The sequence below is a fragment of the Boeremia exigua genome, assembly GCF_020726555.1.
Source record: "Boeremia exigua strain MPI-SDFR-AT-0100 chromosome Unknown C7974scaffold_12, whole genome shotgun sequence".
NCBI classification, from domain to species: Eukaryota; Fungi; Ascomycota; class Dothideomycetes; order Pleosporales; family Didymellaceae; genus Boeremia; species Boeremia exigua.
In genome coordinates, this window is record NW_025763529.1 from 1,554,612 (window position 1) to 1,575,815 (window position 21,204).

The 21,204-nt window shown below is 49.1% G+C and overlaps 10 protein-coding genes across 10 annotated transcripts; 4 read left to right on the top strand and 6 right to left on the bottom strand.

Annotated features, from left to right (window-relative positions):
- Positions 1-431: 431 nt before the first annotated feature.
- On the top strand, positions 432-1,329 carry C7974DRAFT_403839 (heterokaryon incompatibility protein-domain-containing protein; the record flags this gene model as incomplete). The annotated part of the gene is made up of 1 exon (XM_046142882.1): positions 432-1,329. The coding sequence occupies exon 1, from the start codon at positions 501-503 to the stop codon at positions 1,326-1,328; it is 828 nt and encodes a 275-aa protein (XP_045993009.1). The 5' UTR covers positions 432-500.
- A 464-nt stretch (positions 1,330-1,793) lies between these two features.
- On the bottom strand, positions 1,794-2,940 carry C7974DRAFT_380218 (fusicoccadiene synthase; the record flags this gene model as incomplete). Its single annotated transcript, XM_046140506.1, has 4 exons — positions 1,794-2,202; positions 2,255-2,520; positions 2,576-2,604; positions 2,664-2,940. The coding sequence occupies 4 exons, from the start codon at positions 2,938-2,940 to the stop codon at positions 1,794-1,796; spliced, it is 981 nt and encodes a 326-aa protein (XP_045993010.1).
- A 1,049-nt stretch (positions 2,941-3,989) lies between these two features.
- C7974DRAFT_320103 (cytochrome P450) lies at positions 3,990-5,801 on the top strand (the record flags this gene model as incomplete). Its single annotated transcript, XM_046138737.1, has 6 exons — positions 3,990-4,200; positions 4,263-4,397; positions 4,449-5,082; positions 5,139-5,294; positions 5,343-5,588; positions 5,636-5,801. The coding sequence occupies 6 exons, from the start codon at positions 3,990-3,992 to the stop codon at positions 5,799-5,801; spliced, it is 1,548 nt and encodes a 515-aa protein (XP_045993011.1).
- A 955-nt stretch (positions 5,802-6,756) lies between these two features.
- Positions 6,757-7,641, top strand: C7974DRAFT_475700 (Isochorismatase-like protein; the record flags this gene model as incomplete). The annotated part of the gene is made up of 4 exons (XM_046146648.1): positions 6,757-7,154; positions 7,238-7,357; positions 7,424-7,444; positions 7,503-7,641. The coding sequence occupies exons 1-4, from the start codon at positions 6,766-6,768 to the stop codon at positions 7,639-7,641; spliced, it is 669 nt and encodes a 222-aa protein (XP_045993012.1). The 5' UTR covers positions 6,757-6,765.
- A 1,532-nt stretch (positions 7,642-9,173) lies between these two features.
- Positions 9,174-10,395, top strand: C7974DRAFT_443656 (uncharacterized protein; the record flags this gene model as incomplete). The annotated part of the gene is made up of 5 exons (XM_046145461.1): positions 9,174-9,278; positions 9,331-9,560; positions 9,645-9,858; positions 9,917-9,992; positions 10,047-10,395. The coding sequence occupies 5 exons, from the start codon at positions 9,174-9,176 to the stop codon at positions 10,313-10,315; spliced, it is 894 nt and encodes a 297-aa protein (XP_045993013.1). The 3' UTR covers positions 10,316-10,395.
- Positions 10,396-10,612: 217 nt separating this feature from the next.
- On the bottom strand, positions 10,613-11,485 carry C7974DRAFT_403847 (uncharacterized protein). Its single transcript, XM_046142883.1, has 2 exons — positions 11,182-11,485; positions 10,613-11,019 (listed from the first exon to the last, which is right to left on the bottom strand). The coding sequence occupies exons 1-2, from the start codon at positions 11,461-11,463 to the stop codon at positions 10,786-10,788; spliced, it is 516 nt and encodes a 171-aa protein (XP_045993014.1). The 5' UTR covers positions 11,464-11,485; the 3' UTR covers positions 10,613-10,785.
- A 108-nt stretch (positions 11,486-11,593) lies between these two features.
- C7974DRAFT_403850 (uncharacterized protein) lies at positions 11,594-12,806 on the bottom strand. The gene has a single exon (XM_046142884.1). It carries the CDS (start codon positions 12,560-12,562, stop codon positions 11,795-11,797), a length of 768 nt encoding a protein of 255 aa, XP_045993015.1. The 5' UTR covers positions 12,563-12,806; the 3' UTR covers positions 11,594-11,794.
- Positions 12,807-12,953: 147 nt separating this feature from the next.
- C7974DRAFT_403853 (Alpha/Beta hydrolase protein) lies at positions 12,954-15,518 on the bottom strand. Its single transcript, XM_046142885.1, has 2 exons — positions 13,470-15,518; positions 12,954-13,404 (listed from the first exon to the last, which is right to left on the bottom strand). The coding sequence occupies exons 1-2, from the start codon at positions 15,383-15,385 to the stop codon at positions 13,398-13,400; spliced, it is 1,923 nt and encodes a 640-aa protein (XP_045993016.1). The 5' UTR covers positions 15,386-15,518; the 3' UTR covers positions 12,954-13,397.
- Positions 15,519-17,132: 1,614 nt separating this feature from the next.
- On the bottom strand, positions 17,133-17,985 carry C7974DRAFT_403854 (uncharacterized protein; the record flags this gene model as incomplete). The annotated part of the gene is made up of 1 exon (XM_046142886.1): positions 17,133-17,985. A coding segment is annotated over exon 1 (532 nt), but the record flags the coding sequence as incomplete, so codon positions are not given.
- A 1,476-nt stretch (positions 17,986-19,461) lies between these two features.
- On the bottom strand, positions 19,462-20,710 carry C7974DRAFT_65081 (uncharacterized protein). Its single transcript, XM_046147007.1, has 3 exons — positions 20,453-20,710; positions 20,083-20,402; positions 19,462-20,034 (listed from the first exon to the last, which is right to left on the bottom strand). Exons 1-3 carry the CDS (start codon positions 20,472-20,474, stop codon positions 19,570-19,572), a joined length of 807 nt encoding a protein of 268 aa, XP_045993018.1. The 5' UTR covers positions 20,475-20,710; the 3' UTR covers positions 19,462-19,569.
- Between the last annotated feature and the right edge of the window lie 494 nt (positions 20,711-21,204).

The following is a 21,204-nucleotide window of genomic DNA, read 5'->3' on the forward strand; positions in this document are numbered from 1 at the left end:
ATTTGAAGTCGTTCTCGGAAGTCTGTCGACAGGTTAATGTGCACTTCACTGGGCGAGATTGGCGTAGCTGAACAGACTACGGCGAGCATAGGTGCACTACGGTTTGTCTCTTACACGAAGTACTGGATAGTTCGACCGAGTGTTGCGCCGTCTGTACCACCGGACGGGATATCACAGCTCCAAGGTAGTCTGAAGAAAGCGTGACACACTGTGTGACCCATCAAACGTTGAATACTTACGACAAGATTTAGCCAGCACTTCAGCACAAACCCTACGATATTCATACAAATAGGCTCAGTTCAAGTGTAGATCATTATGGGATGGTGCAAGTCTACAAAATGAGATTAGCGCATGTTCGTGATTGGTCAGGCGACCGACCTGTGCACAACCTCGCTCACACCAGTAATTGCGGGGCAGTACCTCAGAATCGAGCTCAGCCTTGTAGGACAAGACCGCAGACGGCAACATGAGACAAGTCTTTCCCAAGCTGCTTATCCATCATGGCTAGCACCTCGAAGACAGACTCCAAAGGTACAACAAATTCCCGCGGCAATAGCCTTGGAGGAGAGGTTGTGACGGAACACAGAGTGAAAGGGAAGGCAGAGGCTGCAACACTCACCCCCGGAGATAGAAACCGAGCGGCAATAGTACCACCGCCATCAGAATCATATGTTTATCAAAGCCTCGAAACACTCACAACTATCCGGATTCTCAGGCTCGAGCCTGGTGAAGGCGACGAGCCATTGCACGGGCAGATTTTGTTTACCGATTTGAACAACTCTGAACCAAGAGACGAAGGCGGACACGGGCTCCTCCAAGATCTACGCGACACGTTCTGTGCATTCGGCGCCCAAGACCTGCAGAGTAGAGAGTCTCGTCGCAAACCCTGGATTCCATTCGAAGCCATCTCTTACGTTTGGGGCGACCAGATCTATACACAGACTATATCAACGCCGCATGGTGAGATCTCGATTACGACGAACTTGGGGCAGGCGCTGCGCCAGACCCGCCATAGTGACCAGCCTCGCAATCTGTGGGCTGATGCGGTGTGTATCAATCAGACTGACATCCGGGAAAAAGGCCACCAGGCCAAGAATATGGGGCGGGTCTACTCTAGTGCAGAAGGCGTTCTGATCTGGTTAGGTCTGGACGTTGATAACAAAGCTGCGAGGACCTTCTCGCTGTTCTTCAGGTGTTACCATGGGCGTCGCTGGAAAAACAGTATCAGAGCGGAATTGGAGGAAATACAGTGGTTCGAACGCATTTGGGTCGTGCAGGAGCTGATATGCGCTAATAGTAGAGCTATATATAGTCTACTCCGTATTTAACAAGCTATCTAGTAAGCTACTTGTATGTGTTTGTATTAGAGCTATAGTAGATGTTAATCATAGTCTTGAGTACTTGTGCCCTCTAGTCGGTGCGGTGCTTGAAGAATACGCAGTGCTAGTGATGGTTGCTGTACGCAGAAGCACCGGCAGCGCAGCCCAGCACCGTGGTCGAGCACGCTTGTGGAAGCCGTTGGGCTTGATCGTGAGCGTCTCCATGATCTTTAGGCGGTACATTAGTCACTCAAAGTGGTGCCGCGAAAAGCCGTGACAAAGTTATCACAGTGTCTTTGCTCAACTGTAACTTGGGTGACAGTGATAGATTGTTACTGTTGCGGTCAGAGCTGCCGTGGCTTCTGTACTATCGTCTCTGCAGCCCCGAGCCATGGTGGTAAAGTTATAAGTAAGATTACGTCAGATGTACAGAAGTGTTTTACGGTGGAGCACAAGCCAAATAGTAAACAATTCCTAAACACTAGCATCTTGGTATCGTGGGCAATATATACTCCAGATCAGGTTCCCAACATAACTTTGCCTAACACATGCAAGATACTGCTGGCTCTGGATTGACAAGTTAAGGTCTTCCGAATGCTCCAAGTTCAGCTCGAACTGCTCAATTAGTGTTTGTATCTTTTCGCGGCAGATACACAAAGCCGCTTCTTCATCACAGCGCCTTTCTCCCATGACCACCCATACAGCATTGAAGACGTAGTCTTGACCGGCCTCATCGGCTTCAACTCTTTCTTTCGGCCACGAGTAGACGTCATTGACGAGACTGATAGCTTCATAGCCAGGGCGGGCCAGGCGCATGCATGTTTCAACCTCGAAAGTCGGTATTGTCAAGCCTTGAGCGAAAGTGAGCATGCCGAACCAGAACCTAGTGAGTTCGAGTAAGTGTAAGGTAGTGTCATGGATACAAATAGACTCACAGCTCGCCAGCATCGATCGCTCTGCTCGGCAGGTACTGGTCCAGGGTCTTGAAAGGTTTCATCCGTGTTCTTGAGGCAAGATTTACAAAATCTGCCCATGCTACCATTGTGGTGACTGCGCGGTCAAGATCGATGGCCTTCATTCGAGTGAAGATCTGCAATTGGATATCTTTCTCTGGCCTTGAGGCTGCACCCTCGGTCGAAGTAGTCGGCGCAAGTGCATCTTCGGAAAAGACTTGCAATATGGCGTCACGGCCCTCTTTAAACTAGTCATTGGGAAGTCAGCACTTTAAACTAACATCTAGAGTCGTATACACACACCTGCTTCAGATCTAGTCGTTCCAGTTGATCTTAAATGTTTGTTAATACATCTGACTCGCGTTGAAACATGCAGCATATAGCAACCTACCGTCATAGAGGAAAGCATACTCATTCGCGTAGGCTATGATTTCCAGTCGCTCTGGCAAGCAGTCCGGAATGGTAACACTGACAAAATTGAACCTATCCCCTAGGCCACCGTGGTATCTGACTACCGGGCTGACGAGATCACTCCAATCGCGTTGTGCATGTAGCGAGCCAATTATCTCCATATACTGAGACCGATGAACACGGAGCTCGATACCATTTGACAATCCATCATCTCGATATGAGCTGCGCTCTACAACGTCAGAGTAGCGGGAGAGCATCTGTGACCGTAATTAAAGAAGACTATAGTGGAACAGAATTGAGTGAAACAGATCGTACCCGAGCAGTCGATGAGCATATTCTGTGAGGAAAAGGGCGGAAAAACCGTCATATTGTTGAATCGTGCCGTAATTGTATCCTTTATCAAACCATCGGGCTTTTTTTAGCCCCCGGACTGACAGTGCGTCGGCAATTCGAGGGAAAAAGATTGGATCCATTACAAGAACATATGGTACAAGGCATAAGTAGAGGGCATTGGTCAGTGCTCGGGCAAAGGGCACGTTGTCCGATTGGTGAGTGGTGATCTGTGCTGCCGCTTTGACCATGCCCTCTACTTATGCCCTGTACCACAGTATAGCTATGCTGTGTACAGTCACGAACGCTTTCTGCGACAGGTATGGCGAATCCTCTGCGCACCGTCTTACAAGGGAATTCGTCCGACTAATGCACTCAGCTGATAGTATTGCGGAACTTGGCTATATCGGCGAGGCAGCCGGGACTGTCTGCAATCAGAGCCCTCTGTGCCGCCCGGGGAACAGCGCAATGCAGTCATCCCTACATAGAGAGCCCGCAAAGCAGGTTTAGAACGCGCTGTTTTCCTCGTTAGTGCCCAAGCTGATATGTATCGTTGCAATGTACAGAAATGAGGCGGGGCTCATGGGCCGCCGCCGCCACCCCACTACATACAACTGCGACCATGTCTGCCCGCGATCCGTCCTGTATGTACTTCGTGTTCATTTGGCATCTCCTACAGTATCAGTCTTTCAGGTACTACCTAAAATCTGGCTTCACTCTCAAAGATCTCTCCGTCAGCGCCGAACATGAGTCGGCTCTATCGGCTCGTGTTCTCTTGTGGGCACACCGGCATGTAATCTCGTTCAGATGCCGTCTTACTGCATGCGCTAAAAGAGCTACAATCCTTCGCGTCGGCCCAACATCTAGTCCTAGAATCATAACATCAATAGCTATAGGGAAATTGCAGTTTTGATAGCCTCTTCTGAAGCCTCCCGTCATCTTGAACGAACCCTCAAGCACACGCGCTATGAGCACGATGATTGGCTGCTGGCCAGCTCTTTGCATCTTTGCTATTCTTTGGCTTACACAGTACCTGTACCTGGTTTTTTGGCGTCTATTCTGTTCCCCCTTGGCCAAATTCCCAGGGTCCAAGCTGGCTGCAGCAACAGGATGGTACGAGTTTTACTTCGACTTTTGGAAACGAGGGAAATACACGTTTGAAATCGAGCGAATGCACGCTTTGTACGGTGAGCACTGTTTGAACACACCGGAGTCTACTTTGCTAAACAGAATATGTTACGTGATCTAGGCCCAATCATTCGAGTCAATCCGGATGAGATATCGATCCGCGACTCGATGTTTTATAACGAACTCTACGTGACTGGCAACCAGCGTCGTTCTGAGCACTATGACGCATTTGCCAGTGGCATTGACTTTGAGGGTAGTTTGATCTAGTCATGTTCGCAAGTTTGCCCTTCTAACTTGACATGCGTAGGCTCTCACATACTCACGCGCGATCATGACTTGCATCGGCGGCGACGTAAACCCCTTGATCCATTTTTTTCCAGGATTGGGGTACAACGTCTGAAGAGCATGCTAGAAGAGATGGTCCTGAAACTGGAAAGCCGGATTCGAGACTACGAACGATCACACCAAGTAATACGACTGGACCACGCCTTCAGCGCATTCAGTAGCGATGTCATGTGCCGTCTCTGTCTAGCCGATGGCCCCAACGAGGAACCTCGTTCTGATTTTCTCAGTCATCCAGACTTCTCCCCCGAGTGGTTCAATTGTCTCAACACCATGATAACGTCCCTACCACTATTCACTGGCTTTCCTTGGATCATTCAAATTATCAATCTGGTTCCCATAGATGTTATACTCAAGATAATTCCTTCTGGAAAAGTCTTTGCGGACTTTCGCAAATTCTCACTTGAGTCTATCCTTAAGGCTATCAGGTTGAAAGAAGAAAACGACCTCAAGGGTGTCAGAACGGAGGACCGGGGTTCTATATTTCTTCATTTAGCAAACAGCGATATGCCTGCAAGCGAAAAGGCACCCGAGCGGCTGCTGAAAGAAGCTCAAGTACTGCTTGCTGGCGGCACTGCGACCACGTCGCACACCCTCGCGTGAGTGCCCTGACTTTCAAGATCGACCTCAAATATTTCACATCTCACACTGACAGATTTGCCTGTTGCTATGTATTGTCTCGCTCGGAGCTCAGACAGAAGCTAAAAGAAGAGTTGCTGCTGCCTATGGCAAGATGGCCTTCCTACGTTCCTCCACAGGCTGAGCTTGAGAAGCTTCCCTTTCTGACTGCAATTATCAAAGAATCACTTCGGTAGGTTAGAGATGCTCACTCCAGACCCATCATTGTTGACAACGCCAGTCTCTCATACGGTGTGATGCATCGTCTTCCGCGTATCTCGCCTGATGTACCAATACAGTACCGACAATACACTATACCTCCAGGCATCCCAGTCGGCATGTCCAACTACTTCATGCACACCGATCCAGATGTTTTCCCCAATCCGTTGGAATTCAGACCTGAGCGATGGATGACTAACGTCACTCCGGAAATGCTTCGCAACTACGTGCCTTTTGGGCGAGGATCGCGGAACTGTTTAGGTCAATAGTACGTCTTATGTCAAGTTCACTAAGCGTCTCACTAAAATGCCATAGCCTTGGGTTGGCTGAGCTGTATCTGGTCCTTGCCATGCTATTCAGACCTGACGGTCCAGCTCTACAGCTGTTCGAGACCGACGAGAGTGACGTTGTTCGGGCGCACGACTTTATCCTAGCACTTCCAAGACTCGACTCAAAGGGACTTCGGGTTACGGTAAACTGATTACGAGATGGGGATATACTAGCCAATTCAATCAGCTTATTAAACATAGTAATCTTGGAGGCATGTCTCTGCAGCCCCAGGTCGAAAATCTATACTCGGCCGCAGTCGACCACTGGACCGGGATCCTCAGCGAGAGAGGGATTGAGCTTGACATACTTAAAGTCTCGCCGCTCTCTAACGATGCAGCACTACAGACAATTGTAGATGGTATAGCACAGTACGGGTCACGATTGACGCTAGTCCGCTTCCTCGTGCAGAGCACATAGCCGAATAGATCCAATTACCCTTAGTCCCAAATTGGTCTGCATGTAGCTATCGATCATCTCCGACACTCACACTTCGTGCGGCTCTGTATATCTAGCAACGATCCGATCGGCGAGCATATCAATCAATAGCAATAGAAATTTGGGATGAGATTATCAGCAAACCGGGATAAATGTACCACTTGAAGAGGTTGGTACATCAAAACAATTAATTGGCTATGACCATAACAAGAGGTGGTGTCTACATTGTGGTCGCCGACTGGATATACAGGCAATCAAGCGCAGGGATTGTGGATAAAGCTGTCCCGCTCGTTTAACTTGTATCTGGAGTACCAGTAGGGTTTTTTTTCGGATTAAACAGTTGAAGCTACTCTCTCCATCGTTCGCTACATGTGTGTTTGGTGAAAATGTTTAGTGATCATGATCCGTATCTTATGTCGTCAGCTTTCGCCAACGTCATAAGATACGGATCTCGGCAGAACTTCACCTCCGCGCAGCAGGCAAAGGGCATTACAGCGGACCTTTCAGTATTGCCCTAGCGTTGAAGGTGTGTGTGTTGGCCCGACTCCGTTGTGCACTGATGTTGACCAAACATGGATACCAGGCATCTGTATGCAACTTTGACATGAGTGCCGAGACTCTTCCCGTATTTAAGAGTTCAACACAACCCGAAAGATCTATGCAAGAAGAAAGCGTAAAAAATGACAACTCCTATCCCGTCCTTGCCTTCAGGCTTTGTTTCCGGCAAGACCGCCGTAGTCCTTGTCGATGTCTACAACGAATTCCTTCACCCTGAGGGTAAAATCAACAGCTTTGTCAGCGAATCAATGACAGCGTCCAATACTATACAGCACCTAAGGGACGTTGTCAATGTGGCCCGCAAATTTCGTATCCCTATTTACTATGCATTGCATCAGAACTGGCGGCCAGGAAACTATGAGGGATGGAAACACATGAACGCCACCACTACAGGACTCGGTGAATCTAGAGCTCTTGAGGAAGGAAGCTGGGGAGCGGAAATCTTCCCAGGCCTAGAGCCAGATGTTTTGGGCAACAACGATGTGATTGTCAGCAAGCACTGGAACAGCAGGTGAGTACGGATATGCTATTTCTCATACGGGAAAAGTGGCCATCACACTGTTCTTGCGCTAACATAAGAAACTCGATACTCAGTGGATTCGCCAACACTGATCTAGATTATCAATTACACCAGCGCGAGGTTACTCATTTGATCATGGCAGGAATGATCGCCAACACTTGTCTTGAATCTACTGCAAGATATGCCCGTGAGCTGTAAGTCTTCGCTTTATCTGTCCAGATTTAGTCTAGTGACCAAAATGCTAACTTTGCTTGCAACAGTGGATATCATGTAACTCTGTTGTACGTCTCACAACTACTTTAGAACTGCTTCTGTTGCGCTAACATAGCTTCATTATAGGACCGATGCAACAGCCGGCTTCTCAACTGCGCACAAGGATGCCGCAACCAACCTGATCTGGCCTATCATCGCAGACCAAGTAAAGACAGTTCATGAGTGGACAAAAATAGTCGAGGAAGGATCATGTGAACCTAAGTAGAAAGTGTTTGTTTTGTCAAACAGAAATCAAACAAAAGCGGCTAGATCGCTTGTTCTTAAGTTAAACTACTGCGAGAGTTCTTCTAAAGAGAAGCAAGGTATAAAATTAAAGTATCTTGCTTCTACAGGGTGTGCTTCTAACTACTTTCATACTTTTACAACTTCTCCTATTGTAATTTGTTAGTAAGGAGCCCTCCCTCGCTAACATTGCATTCATTTCAGACTACCTGTTGCAATAGACTAAGCTCGTTACAGTGAGATGTGTATAGAAGGACCCGCATAATACTTCTTTAAATGACTATATAGCATAACGGCTTCACAGTCAGCCCTCCCTCTCCGCACACTATCTAGAAAAGAGACTTGATTCGAACAATTCAACTTCAGTGAGCCGAAATTTCCATTGTCTGGTACTATCTACATGCAACCGTTATACTTGATGAGTCCTGCCCAGGTCACCTGTCTGTTCGTCACCACACTAAGCCAGGAGCACGAGGAATTAGGAATTCCTGAAACCGACGACGAGCTTGCCGACGCAGATGCTAGCAGAGCCGGCAAGAAGCCCACTGATAAAGGCAAGGGCCGTGAAAATTCGGGAAAGGCGTCGCACAAGGACTGCGTTATTACTTTGGCTAAATGAAGGGCTGCTAGCAAAGGTTGCTAATCCCCTTACTGTGGTTACTAGCAAAAGCCTTATACTTGGAGACGTGTGCAGGGATTGGGTGTTTATTAATCAAGCTCTTTTTGTCCGCTTGCCGATCTAAGACGTGGGCCAGCTTTAAGTCGGCTTCACTACGGTAACGAACACTTTCTTTTTGGGTGACACGGGCTGTCATTTAGGCCGCCGGTGCTTCTTAAATGCCGATACCTTACCCAACCTTCTACTGTAACAACACTTGCGTGCAATTCGCTCGTCCGGATAGCATATCTTCAATGCTCAACAGAAGCACTATACTCTGCCGATTGCTAAAAGCGTAGTTCTGGATTACTAAAGTCATATAGTGTCATTTACAATCAAAGTCTTAATGTTTTGTTACGTGTAGTCAGTAATAAAACTAAGCTGTAACTGAGGAGTTTAGCCTGCGCGCCTTCATCTTTTTTGCATAGATAGAACTTGAAGCTATATAGTTCGCATATTCACTTCGCTATCTAGCTATCCTGTTTGCCTACATGCTCAACGTGCGTTGAGGTTGTGCATTCATGATGCCATATCTAAAAAGCCTGTACCAAAATGTAACGTTAGAGCGAGTTCTATTATAAAACAAACGAATAATAATAAGACTAAAGATTAAATACATGTACACAAGGTAAACGCTTATAAACCTACCAAATCTTTTCTAGGTAAAGATCAGTGCTGGATTATAGAATAATCTAGCTTTTGTCCGAGTTATCACGTCCGTTATATCTCTAACTCGTTCGTCGGCCATTCTAATTGGCATATAAAGCATTGTTTCAACGCCTCTTAAGTCCTTCAAGTCGTTGTCACTGCAGCGCCCTCATCAAAAGCTCCTTCATATCTCACCGAAGTATTCTACTATGGTTGTTATCGCCATTGCCGGTGGTGCAGGTGGTTTAGGTCGCACTATTGCGGAAGTTGTTATCCGCCAACGCAAGCACCAAGTAAAGATTCTCAGCAGATCGGTAAACAGAAACTATTTCTATCTTAGGAAAACTCTTGTACTAACGCAAGAAGTCAAATCCTAAGCTTGCAGCCGAGATTGGCTGCGAAATAATTCCTGTGGACTATGACAACATCGAGAGTATGACGAAGATCTTGGAGGATAACAAGATCGACACGGTGATATCCACCATATTTCTCACGACTTCAGCCACGCCTCAGAACAACCTTGCTCTCGCTGCGGACGCCTCAAAGGTGACAAGGCGCTTCGTTCCAAGCATTTGGGGCGTTCCGATAACCCCAGAGTGAGTCCGATCTTCTGGCAACTGTTTTGAAAGCTTCAAAGCTCCGTCTGATTACAAAACGCTAATATTGTGCGTAACCTGTAGGCAAGCTACTGGTTTTGTGATCGGCCAGGTCAAGCTTGAAGGACTGGAGGTCCTGAAGAAAACGTCTCTTGAGCACACACGTTTTTACATGGGCTTCTTCTTGGATTACTGGGGTTATCCTCGCGTACCCACGTATCAGACTCCTATGATCATGGCTATCGATATTGAAAACGAGGGTAGCAGCTCTTCCAGGCTCGGGGAACACCCCGGTCTCGTTTGTGCACTCTTCCGATATCGCCAAATTCGTTGCAGCGAGCTTGGATCTTCCAAAGTGGGACGAGCAGAGCTACATCCTTGGTGAGAAGGTTACTTGGAGTGAATTCGTGAAGATTGCGGAAGAAGTAAAAGGTATGTACCTTCTCGAAAGGAGTGTTGAAACAGGACTGACATATGCTCAAACAGGCAAAAAGTTCAAAGTCACCCACGACTCACTCGAATTCCTAAGCACAGGGAAGGTGACTGAGCTTCCCTGTCATTCCGCCATCTACCCTGTGATGCCGAAAGAAGATGCTCAGGGCCTCATGTCACTCTTTGGCCGGTTTTTCCACGACGGCTTGTTCAACCTTAGCCCGGAGAAGACCCTCAATCAGATTTTCCCCGACATCAAGGTTCTTACAGTGAGAGATGTCTTAGAGAGAGGGTGGGGAGGAGTTGAGGAAACTGCTCTGTAGCAGAATGTACCCAAAGTATGAGGAGATTTTAAGGTCAGCGTTGATAGGAAGGCTTGTTAGCTGCACATGTCGCAAATCCCTTGTTGGTGAGAAATATGTTGCTCTCTTTTAAGTCAAACCACCACCTATCCGGAACTAAGGAATACGAGAGATTCGCCAGAAATGACTTGTGGAAGGGCCGGTCGATGTTCCTAACGCGACAGGGCCACCTTGGCTGGGGTCCGACAGCGGTGCGCGTTGATGACCAGCTTGTGGTGCTTGAGGGTTCTCACCGGACATCGAATTTCCTCGCAATTCTGCGTGCTAGGGAAGGTGGCCACTCCTTTGTTGGAATTGCTATCGTACCTTTGTATGCGTCCAAGTGGAAACTAGTGGGCCGTTCCGCTGAGATGCGAGAGTTTAGATTGATCTAGCACATAATCAATTCGAGAATCGCCATGTTTGCTTCAAATACCGATCTCGCAACCAAACTACCCAATTTTCTGCTTTCTCCGGACCCAAATCTCCTCCTCCCCACTCCCACTCTTCCTCACTTCTGTCTCCCAAACCTGCAGTCGATAACTCCCCCTGTCGCTCCTCCCAGTGAATAGATCAAAACTCCAGTCATGCTTCGGACACGAAATGCCCGCGCTGAGCTTTACTCCAAAATCCTCGATATCGAATGGTGTGCCGTTACTGAGTGGATACGAGGAGTGTGGGCATTCCTGCCAAACATCAGCATTGGGTCCCATCACGAATTGGAAGGCGCTCCGGGCCAGACTGCACGTGGAAACGCAACAAACAAATTTAGACAAGGAACCAGCCAGCACAGAAGGAAATTTCGGCAGCAACAAGACTGCTCAAAGACCACAAATAAACATACATACATGGTTCACAGCAACCCATTTCCCCTCATACCTAAACACCATCACCTGCTCCTTCGTGTCTCCCCCGCCCTCCTTCCACTCATCAATCACCACCTGCACTGCACCCCCCGCATCCTCTTTAGGTACGTGAAACACCCTGCACCCCGCCACCCACGCGCCCTCGCACAAGTGCTGCTGCGCGAGGCGCCCATCATCGGCCGTCAGCAGCGGGTACGCGGACACAGGGCCTGCATTGAACCAGGCGGCGCCGCCGCGGGGCGTGCGCGAGAAAGGATTGAACATATGGCGAGGATGTCGGTGGAATTGTGGGCGAGGAATGTGGATTTCAACGGTTGGGGCGGCGCTAGGGTGAGCCGCACTAGCGGGTGCGGGAGACGGGGCTAGGGAAGTGCGTACATATGCAAGGCTAAGTGGCAGTTCGTGACTTGTTCGTTCTATCAACTTCGTGGGGAGGCGTGAAACATTAACGCCCGTGTGCATGTGCAAGTGCAAGTGCAAGTGCGCGCTGGCCGAGGCCAAGCGCGCCCGTTTTCGCGCTGGAATATCGACAATGAAAACCCCAATCTCGTAATTTCCGCTTGATACTCTCCGCCTGGTGTCTGCTCGTCCCGTATTATAGCAGCTGCCCGGCAACTCCCAGTGCAACGCCCACGGCCCCCATGTACCCCGCGCACCGCGTGGGCGCTGCGTTCCCGAACGCCTGGCAGGCCGCGACCTGCAGCCCGTAGCACGCCTCCTGGCTCAGGCTCGCGCAGATGCTGCTTGCACTCTGCGTGCCCAAGCTCGGCACTGCGGTGATGGTCGCGCCGCCGTTGGGCGCACTGATTGTGACGCCCTGCGCGCCGCCGACTAGCGCGTTCGTACAGCTTGCAGCATCGCTTTGACAGCGCGTATAAGCGCTGGAGCAGGCAGCTGCGTTGTCGTAAGTCGTGGCGATGTAGGGGAAGGGGTAGAAGGCGTTGGATACCGTTGAAGCGCCGCCGGCGGCAGTCGTGGTCTGGACGAAGGGGCCGGATGTCGTGGAGGCGCTCACGATGGGGAGAGTTGTTGATGCTGTGGCTATGCCGGTGACAGATGCGCCGAGGGTGCCAGTGCATGCCTTGCCCTGCGGACAGCAGCCGACAATGTTGTTGCTGTCGGCAGAGCAGATGGCGGTGCGCGGGCAGCAGAGGCTGGGGGCGTTGCTGCACTGGTAGTTGCTGCTCCCGCAGACATTGTTTTGGCGCTTGAGGAGCTCGGCGACGTTGTCGATAAGGCTGGTGTCGTTGTTGGAGGTGACGAGCTGGTCGAGCGGCTCAAGCGCGGGCTCGAAGGCGGCGAGTGTGTCGGGCGCTGCAAGGGCCAGCGACACGAGGAGAAGAGGCGCGAAGACGTTGCGCATGGTGGATGAGTGTCTCAATTGAGCCTCGATAACGTAGACGTGGAATGTGGATGCGCCGTGGAATGCTCAGGTACCGGGCGGCAGGTGCAGTGGAGGTGTGGGGTAAACAATCACAAGCGACGATATGGACAGCGCAGACAAAATTGAGGCGATATGATTTGACGTAGCACCAATTGCTCGTGGCTGCGACAGGGTCTCTCACTCGATGCAGTGTCGTCAACCACCTCGACTGCGCCCGAGCGGGTGTTGTTACGCGCCCAGCCTCTCATGCGTTGTCAGGGCAGCTAACAGCGCGGCCTGAATGATGTCATCCGATTGGTCAGTGCTCCCCGCTCGCATGTGAACTTGGGTTCTCACGCAAAGCAAGCATTACAATATCCACGACGCATCTCAGTGGATCACGGCAACTCCGGACCTGCTAACGAAACTCTGAGCTGGTGATAAACTTTGCCGGTGTCGTTCAGACGTCTCTGCGCAGCGTATCCATAGCTATGTGCACCTGCCCAGAAATACGAGTGCCTTTCGCAGGGCAGTAAAAATTCCGAGATTATGCTGCCTTTTACAACACTCGCTCTTAGCCTTGCTCTTCTCTGTGGCTATGACAAACTTTATTTTCTTTCTATCTCTCTTCCTCTCTCTAAGCTCGCACCTCAATGATCCTCCTAATGCTGTTGCAGATCTAGCTACCTGTCGCATTGCTTCCAAAGGCTCTCTCGTTTTGGCGTCGCTTCATACGCAGGGCAGCAAGCCCGGCTTAAAGTAACTCTACTTTCGACGACACATGCTGGATAATCTGAATTAGTACAGAGAATTTCACACAATCTAGCTATTGTTTTTACAAGGTATGTTGTAACATTATCTATTGTAGCATGCGAGTACGTTAGATTATATCTGACTGGAGATCTAGAGCTTAGGTGGTTCTGTCCCCTTCAACTTCCGATATAAGAAATCTCTTGTTCTTCTCAACGCATATGAGTCTGTAGTTGCCACACCATGCTCGCCTCCCGGAATGACTACCAAGTCAAAGTCTTTGTCTGCTCGAGTGAGCGCGTTCACAACCTGCATTGTGCTTGCCGGATCTACGTTCGAGTCGAGTTCGCCAACTGTAAGTAGGAGACTGCCTTCCAATTTTCCTGCATTCACAACATTGGAGCTGTCCGCGTAGCTCTGGTCGACAGGGTACCCCATCCATGCTTCGTTCCACCATAGCTTGTCCATGCGGTTGTCGTGACATCCACAGTCTGCGGCAGCCACACTGTAGAAATCGTTGTGAAAGAGGAGAGCAGCCATGGCATTTTGACCACCAGCAGAGCCGCCAAATACTCCAACGCGGCTGATATCCATCCAAGGGCGGGTCGAAGCCGCCGCTTTCATCCATGCAATGCGATCGGGGAATCCTGCATCCTTGAGATTCTTGTGGCAAACGTCATGGAAAGCCTTGGAGCGCCAGTTGGTTCCCATACCGTCGATGAGGACAACAACGAACCCCTGGTTTGCAATTTGATGGGCCTCGTAGTGACTCATGTATGCTTTCGGTACATGGAAGTCATGTGGACCGGCGTAGATCTTTTCGATGACGGGGTATTTCGTGGCATTGTCCATCTGGTAAGGACGGAACACGAGGCCGTACATAAGTGTGGAATTATCTCTGCCTGGCGCTGCGAAGCGCTCAGGAATGGGCCATAGGACCCAGTCCAGATTGTTCTCCGATACATCGGCAGTCTTGTTTCCAGTCTCGGCGTCACGTACGACGGTCTTCTCGGCCATGTCCATGCGAGACCATGTATCCGTGAAGGTCGATCTGTCTTCGCTGAAATCCCAGTAATGGTCGCCATCGCCCTCGGTAAGGATCCTGAAGTCCGAGCCATCAAAGTTCACTCGCGCCAGGTGGGCGTAGTAGGGATCCTGGCCAGGCACAGCGCCAAGAACCTTAATCCAGATTTGCCGTTTCATCACATCCACATAGTCCACGGAACGCACCACCCATTCTCCTTTCGTGATTTGGTTCACTACTTCTCCGCTGACCAGATCGTAGAGATAGAGATGGTTCCAACCGTCACGTTCGCTTGCCCAGATCAATTGATTCGAGTTTGCACTCGAATTCGACCCTCGGAGCTCTCTGTAGTACAGCTTTTGCGAGTAGTCAACAAAGGTATCGCTTTTTTCCTCGACAACGGCGCGCACATCTCCCTTAGTACTCATGCCGACCACGCGCACGACTTGGTGTCCTCTTTGGTTGTATATGAAACGGAACTCGGTGCCCTCGGGATTCCACCCACCATCCAGTGAATAAAGTTGGTACGGGTTCTCGAATAGTGTGTTGTCTGTGGAAACCTCGCGTTTGTTGGTCAGATCGAACATGCGAGGCCGATCAATGGTTACGTTGTCACCAGGCTTCAGGTACTGGATTTGATGCAAGCGAGGTTGCAGCTGGTCGTATGGACTCGACTCTACTTCGTACACGATGCGCTCCTGGGACGGCCTAGATTGGAATACAACGACGAATTTGTTGTCTGGTGAAGGGTACGTTATGTTGCTGAAGGGATTATCTTCCGTTCCCGTCGTTGACATCTGACTCTCCTGTCCACTCGTATCTCGATACCAGACATTGTTGTCTCTGAAGAAAACTGGCGAGTTACCCGTTCCATTGCTCTGGCGTTTGGAAAGGCTTCTCGGGTCCTCGGTGAGAAATTTTGGAGGGGAGTTTGGTTGAATATTAGTCGTGCGCTCGTAAGAAACAGATTGTTGCGAAGCAGAGGTCTGAGGTACAGATATTAATAACAAGGAAAATGCAAAATGCATATAACGAGTGTAGTTCCGCATGGTTAAATGCTAGAAGAAAACGAATGTGGGTGCTGGAGATGACTGCGCTCCCGACAGCTAGTTTACAACCTTACTCTATGTAAAGAGAAGGAAATGTAGGAACAACAGAAGACGTTTGGATCCTAGAACAGATTCAACAAACTCTTCTTCTTTTAATGCGTTGCTAAGTATCTCGTACCTGAGTTATTAAAGACCCCTGGATTTTGATTGGGCTCCACTTCTACGGACTTATAATTAGATTGTCACTCGGCGCATTGCCGCATACCCCGGCTGTTGTATGTTGATCTCTACCTAACTATATCTCCACATAGCTTGCTTTGCTCTCTGTTTACTATGCGTACACCTCTATATATCCGGCGATGGCCGCATCGCGGGGCTTCATCTACTGCACGTGCTGCGCGGACGTTCAACATCAAATCAGTAGTTATAAACATGCACGGAAGTGGCCGTGCTTCATCATTACAATGAAAGCAGGGGCACACGCTGCGCGGACTTGCAGCCTCGCTCTATGATGGCGGGCCATGCTTCATCATTATAACAACGAACGCAACACTTCGTGGTTTGGTAGTCGCTGACGTTCACCAGGAACAACCACCATCTTTAAAGAACACTAGAACCTGCTAATAATCCGAGAAAGCAATCAAAATCTTCTTTCCGTAAGACTTGCACCATGTTCAAAAGAGCTAGGGTAGAAAGTGGTCAGATCAATCCACAGCGAGACCATCGTGAGCCCAGTCTGGTCGTCGATGTAGATCACAGCCATTTCTCTTGCATCTGAGCTGATCGTCTTTCCTGCAGCTCTATTGATGAGGGTATCCGGTGTCTCTATCAGACTGTATATTGATTTTCATATGCTTAGGGGGTCGGAGACGGGAGCAGGATGTACATAAGCCGGTTGATAAGATTCAAGACTATAATGCCGAAGTCCTTCAAGTGAGGGCAGACGGACGAAGTGTTATCGCCTACGATGCGTCATTTTGGGGTTCAAGCACCCAGGAGAAAAGTGTACTGATAACGCGCGGAATATCTTGTCTGAAATAAACACGCGGGTAAATCTTGCAGCCTTTGGTGATTTTTTGTAACTAACTCTATCAAATCAGTATGATCTGCCTCAAATCTTTCCCCGTGTACTTTACGACTCTCTAGTCCTGCGTAATAAGCCTGTCTTTATTATAGACCCAGGGTGCATTGCGTTAATAACCAATTTGTTTGACTTGATAGACCGTAGCGGAGCTTATTAAACACATCACACACAAGGCACACTTGATGGTTAGTTTGATTGTAGACGTGACCATCAGGGTACGGTCACGCCCTGCGCCTCTATACAGCGAGACGAGATCCTCACACCCATCTATAGCTTCTGATATATTCAGCTGTAGTTCATTAGGAGTTATAACGCTGATGGGACACAGAATAGAGGCTAAGTGCTGATGGGCTTTAGGGATAACGATGTTGATGCTGTGTGAAAAAGCTCTAAGGTCATCGTCAAGTTCAATATCGAGGCCTGGTCAGGATGGAGTCAAAGAGTGCGCGGCGAACCAGCTGCACCTAACTTTGGCTTGAGGCAGGGTGTGCGAGATGATAGAGTTATGCAATTTAATGCACCTTGCAACGACTGAACCTATTATATTTTGTATACAAGGCTGCGCTGATTGTTAATGGCCTAGCATGTAAAGGCAAGCTGTGTAAAGTATAGATTGTGACCAAACGTACAGACAAAGATCGATCTTGCCACTTGTGCTACAGTGACCTTCTCTGCCCGATCAATCAGCCTGCTAGGTAATCAAAGCAGTAACAATTGTGAATGCAACGGGACTACTTTATCACAGCTACAAACTTCTCTGTAGTTTCCTAGACTGTTACAACTATATTTACTTTTGTATAGCAAATCTATACTAGGTTAATTACTCTTTCTGCATCCCGTGCGTTATTTGCAACGTGCGCCACACAGCCGACAACTGCAATCCAAAAGCCCTCCACTATCAGCGTCTCTTTGGCACCAACGTAAAATGCTATACCGCTCACTTCCAGTGGCACTATCCACACGTGCCAAACCGCCATCCAGAACAAAAACAGACTGAAAGCACCGGCAGGGATCCGTTTACCGAACACCAATCCATCTCCCTCGGCTTCAACAATAAGGTGCAAGTTCCAGAGCTCCAAGGTAAATGCGACGAAGCAGATAGATACGAGCAGCCAGACCCCATGGCCACTGGTAAGACTCATGACTGAAAGCAAAAGGTAGTAGCTCGTTTGTACGGTGCGCATGAGGAAGATGAGCAGGAAGACGATGCGGCGTGGGCTAAGCGCAATAGATCTGACGAAGGGGTTGCAGGATTGGACTAAGGCAGGGAAGTAGGTGCGATAGTGAGGGAGCGGGCGCAAGTGCTGGCTCTGGTAGTGATGCGTCAGGTCTGTTATGGCCATCTTGGATCCAGTACGAAATGAGAACAGACAACGTCGGTTGGCTTGCAATTGAAGGGTCCGAGCAGTTTCGTCGGGAATCTGAACGTGCCGACAAACGTGGAGGCCCGATTTCTTTGGTTTTGAGCGTGGCTCCCTCGTTGGATTATCGACGTGCTTGTGATGTTATCGTGAAGGAACCAAGACTGGACACACCTGGTAAGGGGCGTGCCAAGGGTATAAGGCAACCAGGATCTATAAATAGCACATCTTTTTTAAGCGACGGATGCCGTTTTAAAGTCACAAGCTTTGAGATGCTCGGGTACTTCTCTCAGTAACTCAATGTTTGTGCACTCACAGTAGTGACTACAGGAATCGCGTCTATCAGCTCCCGCGCACCTCCAGGGTCTGAACGTCTTAAGTGCGGTCAAGTGCAGTGGATTTCAGGCATGTGCTCAACTGCACAATTGATGCATGCATACAGACCTAGCCGAGGAATTTGTTATGATAAATTGAAAAGAATAGGTCAGTCAGTCGTGTGACCCAGGTGCGTGATACGGATCATAGTTCCGTAGGCATCTTTGAATAGATTCAGATATCTCCTTTGATCCATAGAACAAGCTCGGCAGATGTCGTAGGCAGCAGGCTAAGTAGGCTAAGTAAGAAGGAATCCCATTTGATTATCGATAGCATCCGAACCTCGACCTCTCGAATCCTTGGGGCCTCGGAAGCGGATATGAGCGCTGAGTCTATTGCCAGATATACAGCTCGGTCTAAATCTCGCTGTCCCTGCAACTTTCACTTAGTTTTCATTGTGTGAAAGGCCTGAGGAGTTGCTGTTCAAAAAAGGAAAGCAAAAGGTCCGCATATGCCTGTATCACTGTCGGAACTGGCGAATGCCTATTACTATTGAACATTTAGTTTTGTGCTTCACTAAGCTTGCAATTTCGACAAGTTCTCGCTGTTTCAGGATGGCAGAGCTAGGATCAAAGGCTGTCACTGATTCTTGTTTGCTTTGGGCACACGTTCAGTTGTAGACGTAGTCAAATTATGCGCTACAAAGGTAGCTATTCATATTCCAACAAAGCAAAACAAGTGTCTTGCGACGTACTCTTCTTGAACTCCTTAATAAAACTTCAAATAACGTGGTCTCTCAACGAAAGACATTCGCATATCAAAGAGCGAAAAGCCATTCATAGATGGTTCAAAAGCAGATCAAGTATGAAATTCGCAAAGATTCACGCCGGAACGGCTCATAGTGCTTCCCTTAACAATTGCGCTATACCTGTAGTTGGCTGAGCATAAAAGCTAAGGTTTGCTAGAGCGTCTGCCCCTAGTGGAGCCTTGGGATCTTTTGACTCCTTTCGAGCTGCTACTGGCCGTTTTTGGATCGAGCAGACTGCTGGGCTTGGTCTGCTTGACATTGACCGCTTTGGATTTGCCTGGGTCGCTGGATGTGGTCTTCTTTTCCTGAGCAGCCTTGTAGCGAGATTTGATCTCCTTCGTAGTGCTGTTCTTCGGGTGGCTATCATCCCAAGCCTTGGTCTGTTTTTCAATCTCCACATCGAACGTATGCTTATTCACTTTCTTGGCCTGCTCCCGGCTGAGTTCGGTTTCTTTGAGACTCAAGAGATGCTTCAACTGAGATAATTCAGCCTTGAGCTGCGACAGCTTTTCTAGACTCTTCTCTTCGTCTATCAACTCTTGCAAATCTTCGACATCGCTTTGCAACGTGCCTCTCTCATTCGTCAGCACGGTTTCAGCCTTGTTTGCTAGATAGGTCAGTTTCTCAGAGGCGCCGTGAAATATCGATTCCAATGCTTACCGCTGCCACTAGATTTGACAATGCCGTTGTCCAGGCCGAACACTGGGCGTGACATGAGCTCGTACTTGCATATGGTCTGCGCGCCAATGATCATGTCGAAATTCTTCCCATGGGATGCTACCAAGAACCGCATCCGATGGAATCTTTTGAGACTCGAGTTGTGATGCCACGAGAGAAAGATGGCAGCTTCAACAAGAAAAGGCTCGCCAGACATTGTGACTCCGCCCTGGCGCTCCAATTCGCTAAGCTCTTGATAGTCAGTCTCTGTGAAGCCAAGAGTCTCTACAAGCTCCTTCGATACAATGTTACCATGCAAACAACCTGTATCTAGAAGGCACAGCGTCTTGTGGTGATCCCTGCTGTTGGCTTTTCGCGAGACATGCACATCCACTATCCAGGGCGATGGCTGGCGATGGAACATCTGCAAAGTCAGCGCTATGTACACAAGAATACTTAGTTGGATATTTACTTCATCATTTGGAACATCAGACTTCACCACTTCGATGGAGTTCTCGATCTTCGCCATCAGAGTGCTCGGGAAAAAAACGCCCTTGACACGATCCATGAGGCTCACACTGCGTCCAATCTTGAATGTCTGCTGCCGCTGCACTTGTATTCCGTTGGAGTGCAGACTGTCAACACTTTGGATGTCTTCTTTCTCCTCGAAAGTGGTTATGTGTGACTGAAATGATCGAAACGAAGGAGCGGCAGACGAAGAACGACCACGACCAACGTTGATAACAGGTGCAGCAAGAAACTGGTCTGATGGAGGGGTTGAAGCCCTCGTATCTGGTTCTCGATTATTGGAATTTGAGCTTGGTTGAGCTGGCTGAACCTACCCCGTATGTCTTCCTCAGCCATCGTAATAAAGTAAGTTGTTGAAAAATGACTCGACAATTCTGGTGTGAAGCGCCCAAATGAGGCGTATACGAAGCGACAGACAACACAGCTAGGATTGCGTGTCTTATAAGCACAGTCGAAGCCCCCAAATCCAATATAAGTAGTGGCTCAGACGTGAAGTTGGCGTTCGGCCGCAGGTACGGTTTCGTTCAGCCTTTTGACCTCGTGCGCAACCACCAACAATGGCTGGGACGGAAGTGTGCGGTCTCGGTCACAAGGAACCCAGATGTAGTTCACCGACTGTAGGGGATGGTTCGTCCGAAACTCCGATAATCCTGTGTGGGGGCCCAAAAGAAGGTCTTCGGCGACGAGATGTGCGTGATAACGAAATAATCCTTGTGCTCGGGCTGTGCGAGTGATGGGGTCCGGGGCTTGAAATTGCCTCCATGGCGAGTTGTCCTTCAATCCAAAGCCTTGTGTGCCAATCACCAGCTCAACATTCGATCTCTAAACGCCCGTTTATTCTAGAAGTATAGTTAGTTGGGTAGTGTGCATCTAGAGGCTGTATCTGTAAGCCGAATCTTCGCGCCCAAATAGAAAACGCAACAGTAACGCATTCTTGCACCCCCTCTACATCTGTCCAGCGCAAGTCAAATTTGCTGCTTTCTCTTCGGTCATGTCCGCCCGGACACAGGCGCACAACGAGCTGAGTGGCCTGTAATGGTTGGGCACAGGCTGGACCTTTGTCACG

What these genes read in the sequence shown, in the direction of transcription:
- C7974DRAFT_65081 (XM_046147007.1), bottom strand. Translation starts at nt 20,474, where the DNA reads ATGGCTGAGGAAGACATACGGG. An exon ending in GGCTGAGGAAGACATACGGG is followed by an intron (nt 20,403 to 20,452) that starts GTAGGTTCAGCC and finishes ATCGAGAACCAG; the next exon opens with ATACGAGGGCTTCAACCCCT. An exon ending in CTGATGTTCCAAATGATGAA is followed by an intron (nt 20,035 to 20,082) that starts GTAAATATCCAA and finishes CTGACTTTGCAG; the next exon opens with ATGTTCCATCGCCAGCCATC.
- C7974DRAFT_403853 (XM_046142885.1), bottom strand. Translation starts at nt 15,385, where the DNA reads ATGCGGAACTACACTCGTTATATGCATTTTGCATTTTCCTTGTTATTA.
- C7974DRAFT_403850 (XM_046142884.1), bottom strand. Translation starts at nt 12,562, where the DNA reads ATGCGCAACGTCTTCGCGCCTCTTCTCCTCGTGTCGCTGGCCCTTGCA.
- C7974DRAFT_403847 (XM_046142883.1), bottom strand. Translation starts at nt 11,463, where the DNA reads ATGTTCAATCCTTTCTCGCGCACGCCCCGCGGCGGCGCCGCCTGGTTC. An exon ending in AATGGGTTGCTGTGAACCAT is followed by an intron (nt 11,020 to 11,181) that starts GTATGTATGTTT and finishes GATGTTTGGCAG; the next exon opens with GAATGCCCACACTCCTCGTA.